At 35.8% G+C, this 12,733-nt stretch overlaps 2 protein-coding genes across 2 annotated transcripts in view; one reads left to right on the top strand and one right to left on the bottom strand.

The window, feature by feature from the left end:
- Window positions 1-12,733, bottom strand: part of LOC133527942 (meckelin-like) — a 96,275-nt gene that overhangs the window by 4,988 nt on the left and 78,554 nt on the right. The window lies entirely within an intron of this gene.
- On the top strand, window positions 2,200-11,823 carry LOC133527933 (protein artichoke-like). Its single transcript, XM_061865131.1, has 3 exons — window positions 2,200-2,452; window positions 7,137-7,179; window positions 9,474-11,823. Exons 2-3 carry the CDS (start codon window positions 7,161-7,163, stop codon window positions 11,744-11,746), a joined length of 2,292 nt encoding a protein of 763 aa, XP_061721115.1. The 5' UTR covers window positions 2,200-2,452; window positions 7,137-7,160; the 3' UTR covers window positions 11,747-11,823.

Here is a 12,733-nt window from a genome sequence, read left to right as displayed (position 1 = left end):
TAGCATTTCTTTTAGATAAGGCAGTAAGGCACATCGTATTTCGTATTAACTGCACATAATATAGATTTAATAAGCGCAGATAGGTAGGTTGGTTGGTTGGGCCATCTTAAGAGAATGGGTTAAGATCAGAACGTGAAAAGAGCGTACCTGGGTCATCTAGCCGGAGGACGTCCTATAGCCCCAGGTATCGCTGTAGCGACATGCCGGAGGCGGATCTGCGTGAATTTCGAGTCAACAATTGCCGAGAAGTTGCACAGGACCGAGAAAAGTGGCGCTGTTGTGTCGGAGGCCAAGTCTCATTTTGAGTCGCTGAGCCAACGAAGTGAGTAAGATAGGTGTGTAGTATAATCACTAAAGTCAGCATCAAACGTAGCAGATAAAACTACGCGACAAAAATCGAATTATCATTCTCAAACAGCTTATCAAAAAGCGATACATCCGTCTATGTTGAAATATTAGACTGTTTAAGATACTTTTGAACGCGATCTGTACATTGATAGCACAGTCGGAATAGAACAAACCTCGAAATCTCTGGGACAGTCCTGAAATTTGGTATGTATGTAAATTAAAGGCCCCTTTATCATGTCCATACCATTTGACATTTGGGGACCTCGAGGAATCGCAGCCATCTTGGAAAATATGTACCATCCTGGAGAAATTTCCGCTTTACTCAAAATCTACGTTTTCTATGAAAATATGGTTGTCTTACACCAAGCTTGAAAATATGGTTGTCTTACATAAAGTGATAAAGCGTATAAAATTCTTCACAAAAATGTCCTAGATATCTTTGCGAAAAAATTGATCTTTTTAGAGGAAATACTTGCTGAATCTAGGTTTAGCGCTTATACACTTCCAGGGGATATTCTCTTAATAGGAAACTCGGAGGAATATAAATTACACTTTTGTTTATACATGATCTACCCCAATATCAACATTTTACTCGACTGCGACTGCTGGTGCAGTAGCAGCTGCAGCAAGTCAAATGGTGTGGACATGAAAAAGGGCCCTTTCATTTACATACATACCAAAAATTTCAGGACTGTTCCAGAAATTTCGAAGTTCTAATCCGATTGTGCTGTGCTATACATATATCTAAGGACGGGCCTTACAGGAAATATTATTGTCCATAAGGCCCGTCCTTAGATATATGTCAATGGATCTGTAGAGATTTATCTCTAATTGGAAAAGTTATCCAGGGTGGCAGATACCTTTGACGCGTTGTGTCATCATCTTAGAGAATGCAAATCGGTTATAACCGGAATAACCGATTATTTTGACAAAATTTCATAATCGATTATTGGAAACTCGAATAACCGGTTAAGGTTATTGTCGGTTATTTATTTATGACTAAAATGCTATTCATTGATCTTCTAATGACTACAAAATCCTGCCTTTTTTGGCTATGCCGCCTGTGACTATAATTTTTGCCATTCGTGTACTTTAATAACATAACGAAAATATACCAAATTTACTTTCCTTATTTATGAAATATTTTGATTGAATATTGTACCACGTCCAAGGACATATTTTTTGCGATTTTACCCGTACTTATTTTTTATACAAATATTTAAATACACCTTCTCAAAGAAAAGTAGGGAATGTTGGGATCCGTATATTTACTTCAAGATGCTCATTCACAAAAAGTTACTATTAGGTTTTAAAAAAACCGAGATCCTCCTGGAAAGCCAGGTTTAGATCACTTCAAGAAACTGGTGCAACCGCGAACATCGAAATGGTATGATTATCTATCTGCGTCCCTGTCACTCAAATTTAGCAAGAGCGATAGAGATGGACAATTGGAAATTACTATATCTATAGATTATCATTGGATTTCCATTGTGTATACATATACACATAACATATAAGTACATATGTTATGTAGTTAGAGTAGGGCAAATCTTGGAAGCTAAATTTGCCCACTTCTTGATTTTCGAATGAGCTGAAGAAATTTTGCATACATAATAATGTATGCAAAACTTCAATTTAGGGTCGACAACGCGCATGTAATTCCTCTGGAGTTGCAGGCGTACATAGGCTACGGATGCTGCTTAGCATCAGGCGGGCCGTATGCTTGTTTGCCACCGACGTCGTATAAAAAACAAATTTGTAAAACAGATGACAATGCAATATTATGATGACATGGAGCTGATCTGATGATGAAGACAGGAGGTGGCCATGGGAACTCTGTGATAAAACAAAGCAAATTTTGTGTTTGGGGTTGTTGGAATTGTCTCGTATTAGTTGCCTGTGGAAAGAAAAGTAAAGTACAGTATTTTTGCCTAAAACTGATTCTCAATCTAAATTGGGCGAGTCTGTCTATTTTATTCTTTGACACGACCACCGTTCGCATTTCGCATCTTCAGCAAAATGCCTAGTCTCCAATTAAATTGCTAATGTACATTCATTTAAGTTACAGTTTCGACTTTGACCGCCTGTGAAATGTGTTGCCGAGGTAAGGACTATTAGTTTTAAGTGCCGTAATGTGCCTACTTTACTCTTAACTAGGTAATTGTGTTTTCATAGTTTTTATACATTAAAAGTACATCATAACCTCATTTAAGTGTTACAACATGAGAGTAATATTGGTCTACTTTAAATTGGTATAATGTATATCAATATACCACAATATAATAAATTAAAAATATATTATTCGAATTTTGGAGCAAATTAAGCAAATTTTACGGTTGGGGATATTTTTGTATCAAACCTTAGTACCATAAACCTTGACATTGTCTACTACCCTAAAATTGCATGAAAAACAGTGATTCTCTATAGCTCAAGAAAATTTACCCGAATATTGGCAGTCAGGTAGCTCAAGAAAATTAATAAAATTAGGAGAACTAATTCGTGTAGTTTTGAAAATTGGTATAGTTATACCTTGTGGTCTCCAGATAAACATAGTAAAAGTCCTCGAGGGTGGGGGTTGTGCTGAGGGTGTGGGGGGGGGGGGGGGCGGTTGTGGGTTTTCTATAACCATTTTTTGATAAACGTAATATCTTCGGAAATAATCGCTCTGAAAGAAAAAAGAATATGTTTCCCACTCTACTTCCCCTAACTTCTGAACCGTGGTTCCAAAACATGAAAAAAATCGTCAAAGTAAAGCTTGGTAAAGACTTTCAAGGAAAACTATAGCGAACCTGATCGGTTTAGCCATTGTTGAGTTTTCGCAAAAAGTCTATGTTGACGGACGGGTAACTACGGAACCCTACACTGAGTTGGTGACTAAGCTTGGTTATTCTAAACAAAAAAATTGAGTTATGATAAACAATTACGAAAAAACGACGTTTTCTTAAATTGTCTATTTTTGTCTCTTTGTTAAGTTAAACACTCCTACAGCTCCTAAAGTATTGATCGTAGAGTAAAAATAAACATAACCAAATCTATAGGGAATTTTATGGTTAAACTTTTGTCCGAAGTAATTATAATGCTATTCGTAAAAATATTCGAGATATGAGCAAAAATCGGAAAAAGGTACCTTCAACCCCTCCCCCCCTCCCCTCCTTACCCCCTTACCTCAGCACAACCCCCACCCTCGAGGAGTTTTAGTATGTTTATCTGGAGACCACAAGGTATAAGTATACCAATTTTCAAAACTACACGAATTATTTCCCCTGATTGTCCATATTGGGGTTAATTTTCTCAAGTTAAGGGGAAATAATTCATGTAGTTTTATGAATTGCTACAATTATACTTTGTGGTGTCCAGATGAATACACTAAATGTCCTAGAGCGTGGGGGTTGTGCTGACGGTGTAGCTCCCTACACCACAGCACAGGGGCGGGGGGTTAGGGTTAAAGGAAACTTTTTCAGATTTTTGGTAATTTATGGTTATATGGATGTTTATGTTTATCTGGAGATCACAAGACTATCCCAATTTTAAAAACAACAGAAATCATTATCCTGATTTTATTAATTTTCTTAAGCTACTACCAAATAACTGACTTGATCTCATTTTTAGTAAGGTCAGTACGGGTAAGTGTACTAAGTGTGCGGGTAAATGTGGATGATCTTCACATTGGGTGTTGTTTACACAATAATTAGTGTTTATTGCAAGTTCATACACTTGCCACTCATTGCGAATAGCAAGTAGTGAAGGCCAGGGGCCTATTCCTCGAACGGTATTAGACTAATTTTAGTAGTCCACAAACTGGGGCCCATTTCTCGAACGGTATCAGACCAATATTATTAGTTCACGCACTGTCTTCAACTTCTACAACAAATACATTTGAGAGTTCCTCGTAGACATCAGCGCCAGTGTCAGAAAAAAAAAGGTTTCCATTCCCTTTAGTCGAACATGCTATGCAAAAAATGTATTTATAACATAGATTTGTTTAACTGTTCTGTTAATTCGCTAAAAAGTGCTTTTCGGTAATTAATTATATATATATATTTTCATTATTTATGTCACTTTCCGGTAAATATGTCACTACTCATAAATTTCTACACTTAAACCTTATTATCAATTATTATCAATACCTATGGGACGGGTCGATTCACGAAAATTGGCGAGGATTTCTTATAAAATAAATTTGACTGAATTGTGCACAAAACGTGCGCCGCCGGCTCTCGTGAGTCTACCTATACCTTCAAACTTAACTACCTAGTACCTATTTTTGTTTGTTGTTTTATAGACTGCAATTTATATACAATAAGGAAACTCCAGGTCTTAATTTAAGAAATATTCTTGTAAAATTGTTTGTAAACGACTGTTTGTTTCTTAATTAAATAAATAAAAAATAAAAATAAACTGTCAAGTCGTATGGGTTATCACAGCAACAAATTAATAATATTAGACTAATACCGTTCGGGAAATGGGCCCCAGTTCGTGGACTAATAAAATTAATCTAATACCGTTCGAGAAATGGGACCCTGTCAAGACGTATGGGTTATCATAGCATTTATTTTGACAAAGATACTATTTTTCTGTAGGACAAAAGGTGGCAACTCTATGTGTGTCATACACATAGAGTTCCCACCTTTTTTCTACAGGCGTTGAGCTACATCTACTAACGTCATTAATTGGCCAGTGGTTTCTTGTGAGTTGATAAGTGGAAAAGTTTTATTTTGTTTATTTATTTATTTATTTTTTATTACGCACCGTCAAGCCGGAATAACGCTAGGAAGATGAAAATGATGGTGTGTCTGTTTGATATCGGTACTTTTCAATATTTGGTTCAGTTCAAAATAATTAATAAAAACCAAAGTCTAAAGTTAATTGATTCCATTGTGTTACGACAACTAAGCCTGTTTTTGTGTATGCTGTAAACATATATGTGTATAAATGTACAATAAATACAAAACAATACAATTTAACTACATAGCTAATTTTCGTAACACAAATGAATCAATTAACTTAAGAGGGAAGTGTACCACGCGATCATTCATACAAAACAGAGAATTTTTTTCACTTCTAAACATTTTCGATTCTCCATGATTTTTTAGTATGTTATTGACACAATGAGAAACTAGGTATATGGGTGAATCAACTTTTTTTGTTTTGTTATCCTGTCCCGTTGTCCAAGGGACAACAGTGGCACAGTTTGTTTGAAGAGACGTTGTATGCCGTTCTATTAACATGCTTAGTAGGGGGCCCATTATGGACATTGGTTATAACGACAACAAAAACGCAAGTTTGATACATTTAAGTACCATAAAACCAGTATTTCAATGAACTTTTGTCCCCTGGACAACTAATCGTAACCATGGCAACGAGTGACGCTAAAAAGTTGATTCTCCCATATAGGTTTTCATTTTTTATCCAAATTTTCAAATCTTTTTTTTTTAAACGAAACCAATAAACCTAGAATAGGTATATTATGCTGAAGCGATCGACATCAAAATCAAAGTGATTTGTTAAGATTTAGTTAGTTTAATACGTTTTCTCCCGAAATTGAATTTCATAGAAATAATACCGTTACTTCGCTAATAGGATCGCAAAGCTATTATTCCCTATTAAGACTAATCACAGCTTCTTAACTACGCTTAATTACGTAATTTTATTTTGTAATTTAACCAGACAGTACCTATGTAATTGTTAGCTGCGCTCCAATAACATAAAGTTAAACAAGTACATTTTTTTATACCACGACGGTGGCAAACAAGCATACGGCCCGTCTGATGGTAAGCAGTCACCGCAGCCTATGGACGCTTGCAATTCCAGAGGTGTTACATGCGCGTTTCCGACCCTTTACGTTGGTAGGGGAAGGTGGGGGAATTGGGAACACTCAACTTCAAACACTCTAAAAAGATATAAAAATGTTACAAACCGAATATTTTTAACGCTAACCGTTAGTTTGGTTATCTGTCGATCTAATTTTAATCAAATCATCATTTTAAATAAACGTTATCATACTTAATTTGGACGAAATCAAAAACATTGCCGTTCCAATTTACCTGAAACCATAAGGGGTAATTAGAAACTGTCCGCGGGGGAAATGGAAACACTGAAGATTTTCAATCTAGTATCACTTTGCAAGTCTCTTTTTTTACCTCAAGGCACACATAAAAATTTGTACAAAAAATATTGGACTTTTAATCAGTATGTAGAAGGAATCATTAAGAATGCAAGGGATAATTGGGAACGCTCTCAATTCCTTAGTTCCTAATTACCCCAAGTAATAATTAATATCAATCGAAATGAATACTCATGATTGTATTTTTGCTGAATTTGAAATACAAGATTATAACAAAATTTGGAGTCTACAACTATAAAAATTCCATGCTTACATCTATCATGATGTATGTTAAAAAGTATAGCAAAAGTAGAAAATATTTTGTTCGATTAATTGTAACCACATGTGCTTAGCTTCCGTATCTTACAGTCATTTAGGCACATAGAGGCCTCTTTTTGTTAAAGATGATCAAGATTTTCTTGTGCAATTAGAAGTACAATCAAAAGATTTAATATGTGACACATTTCGTACCTTGTCACAGTGACAGTAGTATGAGGTCTCTAGCGACTTTCATGTTGTTTGTCACTGTGACAAGGTACGAAATAGGTCACAAATTAAATCTTTTTACTGTACTATATATCTCACTGTTTCTAGTTATTTATTACTGTTCCCAATTCCTCCACTCTCCTCTACGTTTGTGTTCCAATTTTTTCGTTTGATTGTTAATCTAAGTTTTTTTTTTCAGGATAACTTCAAATCTATAATCAAAATGGATCCTGATAAACTAGGTAAGCAAAGTTTTTATTATTTGGCACAGTCAGCATCAAAAATAGTGGATCTTACTTTGCGTCAAAAGTATCTAGGCACATAACTTAATAACAACTTAATAAAAAGAGTGTCTCCACCAGGCGTGGCCTACAGGAACATTAAACGGTAGGCTGTATACTAGTTCTGTTGGTTAAGACTCAAATATCAAATATGAAGTCCTTTGAGTCCTCTGCTTTAAGACTCGACTCAGTTTTTCAGACTCTATAGTCATTAAGTCGAAACTCGAGACATTTTCGAGACCTAAGTCTTTTGTAAAGACTAGCGGCCCGATTCGAAGAATGATTAAGACACGTTTAAGATCTTGGAAAGATTGTGACCCCAATAAGATCTATCTACAATATTTCTAATGTCAAAGTGACATTGGTTGCCCGAATCGAGCTGTCAATTACATGACATACAAAACGATATCTAAATGAGAACTTATCTAAACCAGCGGTGGCAGCATGGTTCCATTTTTATCACTTGTCACTATACCCGTCACTTTCACGCTTACATACTTGTTAGAACGGGATAGCCATGGTGTCAAATGATAAAGAGCCGACCATCTTAGCCCTGCTGAACGTATCATTATCATTAGCCGTTGAGCCCTTTAAGGAGAACTCTCAAATTATTTCTAAAAGGCATTAAATTCATGGGTTTTGCAAAAATCATTACAAAATGTAAATTTTCCTTTATGTTACTCGTAGATAAAACCTATATTAAATATTTTGACGAAGTCTTTATTCGAAGATTCGAGTCCTTTTAAATTGCACTTAAATAACTCAATAAGGGACTCGACTCGACTCGGGACTTAAACGACTCGGAAGTTTATTAAGCGTAGAGTCGCGTAATAACGACTGGAGTTCTTCAAATTCGGACTTAAAAGACTCCAGTTCTTACCAGCTCTATGTACTCGTATTCCTCAAACTGACCAACATTCGTTCAGTACCCCTAGTGTAAATATTTTCGACAGCGAAACGTTACGTACGCGTTTGCGTTAAGTGTCATTTTGTATGAGATTTTTGACTTTCCAAAACGTCCCGCTTGGCGCGCTGTTCAAAAACCCATACAAAATGAGACTTAACGCAAACGTGTACGTCACGTTTCGCTATCGACTAAATTTATACTAGGGGCACAGTACTTGGGTTTTATACATTTTAAAGTTTATTTCTAAGACGCGATGTATTGTGAATTTTGTTATGTTTAAAGCGTGACAAGCAACGTTGGCTACTTGACAGTTTTTTGTAAATAATGTCAATCGATCTTGATTTTCCTGAGGATCAAATGTCTATATATGTATCATGGCATTTAAACAACACAAAGGTCTGAATGAAAGTTTAAAGTCTGGCGCTCGCACTCGACAATTTAATTTTAATTTTATTTCGCTTCTAACCAAAAGATACGGTAATTTATTTATTTATTTAATCTTTATTGCACATAAGAAAATACACTGTACAATAGGCGAACTTAATGCCGTAAGGCACTCTCTACCAGTCAACCTACTACCACTACTACTACTACTACTGTGTAGCTTTACCTACAGGTAATGTGACGTAACATTACATTAGTCTGCCCTAAATGTATGGATCAAGAAAATTGCTATTTTGACCCTGAAATATTCCGTTATGTATACAGTTGTTTTACAATTTATTTTTTAATGAAAAGTAAGGAATCGAATGGTAACATTTTCTTTTTAATTTTTGAAAGTAAAACTTTTTTTGAGCCTTATATTTTATTATAAACTCAATATGTCTTTTTAAATTCTACTTTTGTATAATGCATGGCTCATTTCCTATCTATCTAGCTTAATCTTGTTTTAATATTCAACAAGTATCAAGTACCCAATCACACTGCATGATGATACACACTGCACTACATTGGAAATAATAGAAAGGAAGTCGCCAGCAACATACGGAGATGAGGCCATTTCGTGGTATTTTATTCTTTCTATGTTTTTCTTATATGTTAATTGGTTATCTATGTGTTTACGAATAAAAATATTTCTATCTTCGATCTTTTTTCTAATATTTGTCGCCACTCGTTTCGAATTTCCTATTTTTCGCACTTGTATCGTAATGTACTATTCCCTACACATAAAGTTGGGATGAAATTTTATTTCCGCTTCAATCCTATGGTGTGGGGTGTCGTTGGATAGGTCTTTCAACACGAATAGGGGTCCTCAACAACCTTAAAATATGAATATAATTAGACTTTGAATAATAAAAATTAAATGTCACGCCGACCCAATGATGATTTTGTTTTTGTTTTGTTACAGTTTACACCGCGGTTGTCTTCCTAGCTGCGGTGACCCTTGGAAGCTGCCACTGTCCCGCCACCATCACGCGTGACCTCGGCAACTGCTCCTTCCAGTACACCTGCTACCACGACGTCACCAGGGCCCACGTGCCCATCGAGTGCCAATTCTCCAACAACTACCCTGTCGACGTCAAAGTCGTCCTGCACAACCCTACATTCAACGAAAACTACACGAACATCGACAAGGCTTTCATACGCTCTATCACCTCCTTCCAAGCACTCGGACGCTGGCCTTACGAGAATCTCACCTTCGTAGAACAAATGTACGCTTTAAAGGAGTTACACCTTGTGGGTAACAATATTAAAATCATCACGCGCTACCCTTTTTACTACCTAAAAAATTTGGAGAAAGTAGATTTGTCATACAACCGATTGTCACATATTTACACTTTGTTTCAAATTGAATTGCAACCAAGCAAACTACTAACTATATCTCTGGCTCATAATAATATTGAAGGTGTACCCGGAGATGCATTCGATAAAGTGACATCCTTAGAACAATTGGATCTTTCTTATAATTCTATTCGAGATGTAGATAGTAATAGTTTCGGCAGTCTTTTCCGACTAAAAAAGCTAAAACTTGCTTTCAATCAAATCGATAGTATTCCTGACGGCACTTTCGACAAAGTCTCGTCTCTGGAAGAGTTAGACCTCTCAAATAATTATGTTAGTAAATTAAACAATAACACATTTAGCAGTATGCCTAGACTTACAGTCTTAAAGTTGACCAATAATAAAATTATTGATTTAGATGGCGCGATCAATAGTTTAAAACATTTAAAACATTTGGATCTCAGAGGAAATCAGATTCAGAACATAGATATGCAGTCGCTTCAAGTGATTTATCATTTAGAAACGTTCGATGTTTCTGGTAATAATCTCGAGAACATAGCCTCAGACGTCCTCGCCCGCCACTGGCCCCACTTTGACATCCATTCAAGGTGCAAAATTATACTTTCTGATAATTATTTAGTGTCTCTGCCGAACGCAACTTCTGAGACTTTCATTGGGCGTGCTAGAAAAGTCGAAGAACAAATTTTAAATGATATTCAAACAGAACTGGATCTTTCCAATAACTCAATAACAAACATCGAATTTTTTGCTTTTCGATACATTTTGCATCTAACATCTTTGGATCTCTCACGAAATAGGCTAACCGATTTTGTCGTTTATGCGGATGACTTAAAACATGTCAGACTGCTTAATCTTAGCAATAACTACATAAGAAATCTTAACTATGAATCATTTATATTAATGGACCATTTAGAAAATCTAGATCTGTCTTTCAATGAACTGGAAAATGTCCCCGATCCTAATTTTATAAGCATAAAAAGTATGCCGAGGTACGTCAATATGTCAGTCAATAATTTAGTTAATGTAAATAATTTGAGAATTAAATTTCATAACAAGGGAGGGGTGTTGGATCTCTCGAACAACTCTCTTTCAGTCGTAAATATTCCACACGGGGAGACACTTCGCTTATTGATGTTAATCCTACGGTCTAACAATATAGAAGATCCTTCTTTGGTAGAGCTAAGGCAACAGGATGAACTGAAAATGCTGGATATGGGCAAAAATTATATTAAGGATTTGAATGAGGCGTCACTCCATTTGCCTTCAAGCCTTGAGTATTTAGATTTGACTTATAATGAGATAATGAACATAACCCCTTCGGCTTTTAAGGGCCTGGGCCACTTGAGGACCCTCCGTTTATCTCACAACCTTTTAAATCGTATTGAGTATGGAGTATTCCAGAGCCTTAGCAATCTGAAAGATTTGGATTTATCCTACAACGATATAAACATTCTGGATTCTAAAGTGTTTACTGACTTGAAATCGCTTCAAGTGTTGTCGGTGCGTTACAATGGGATGTATTACCTCGATTATAAAAGCTGGGTTGGACACAAGTATGCTGTGAGAGTGAATATGGATGGAAACAGTTTCGATTGCCAATGGTTGGCTGCGGCCATCAGCGATTACAACAATGGAATTTCTATGATAGAGCCTGCGTCAACGGAGCCGGTCGAGTTCGGGAATAACTTAAAAGGCATATCCTGTGTTCAGGACGCACCGGGTAACTATATGGAGGGATTAGACGCGGACAGGACGCTGTTGGTCATGACGTCCAAGATACTGGAGGCCATTAGGGAACAGAATAAGATACTCAAGACTCAATTGCTTTATCATCCCGGTTTAAAGCAAATAGGTTCGTCTGGTAACGAAGTTAAATAGGATAAGTTTAATTTTAGGAAATTTTTGTATACTTCAGTTTATTACAGTGTACTTTTAATAAATACATATAAATACAATTCGATGTTTTTGATTTAAAATCATTCTTATGTTACTTTTCTGTATGCACCCTTTCTAGATACAACGGGGTAAATTCGAACATGGGTTAATTTTCAAAATTGGATATATCTATTAAAATATTATCACTTTCTACTATACCAACTGTAAGCAAGATGCTTTGTTAAGCGGTGCAGTAGCGTAAGTATTGCCAGAGTATGCAGTACTTTAGATTTAGTAGATACTAGCGATTTTCATAATAACACCGCTTTCGAAGTTATCCCGAAGAACCATAGGTATCTTGATATAAATATGTTTTTTTTTTCATCTCACAGTATTTTATATAATCGTGATATAATCGACAGCTTTTCAGTCGAGTACCGTGTTTAGGTAACGAAGCTTGCTGAGTTGCCTAAATAAGGTACGAGATTGAAAAGCTTGATTATATACCCGACAGGGTTTCACGGCACTTTTCTGTTTAGTTCAATGTAAGATATTTTATACAATAAATTTAAAAAAAAAACATAAAAAAATATCACTATAGAACTACTATTACTATAAAACCTAAATAATTAATGAAAATTGGTAAGTATCTCAGTTGACAAATTGTAGACATAAACGCGCGACCCCGCGCCCCGCGCCCTGCGCCCGTTTTATTCTTTTCTACGGGAGTCTGGCGGCACGTGATTGGTAATTATTTTTCAGTTGACTACAGCGTATCGAAATCTTATAGTTGAGTGGGAATACATGAAAAGTACGCAATTATAGTTTGGTATACGAAATCTTAATTCAAACATTACAGTCGACGAGTAGAAATGTTTTTATTTTAAACGTATCTACAGTTAAACTTTATTTTTAAAAGTCCAAAGTTCGAATGTCAATAATGCTATATAATTCAGCATATGTGATCCCTACATTTTGCACATAGATATT

The sequence above is a fragment of the Cydia pomonella genome, chromosome 18 (assembly GCF_033807575.1).
Source record: "Cydia pomonella isolate Wapato2018A chromosome 18, ilCydPomo1, whole genome shotgun sequence".
NCBI lineage: Eukaryota > Metazoa > Arthropoda > Insecta > Lepidoptera > Tortricidae > Cydia > Cydia pomonella.
This window is presented reverse-complemented; position numbering and strand designations above follow the sequence as displayed.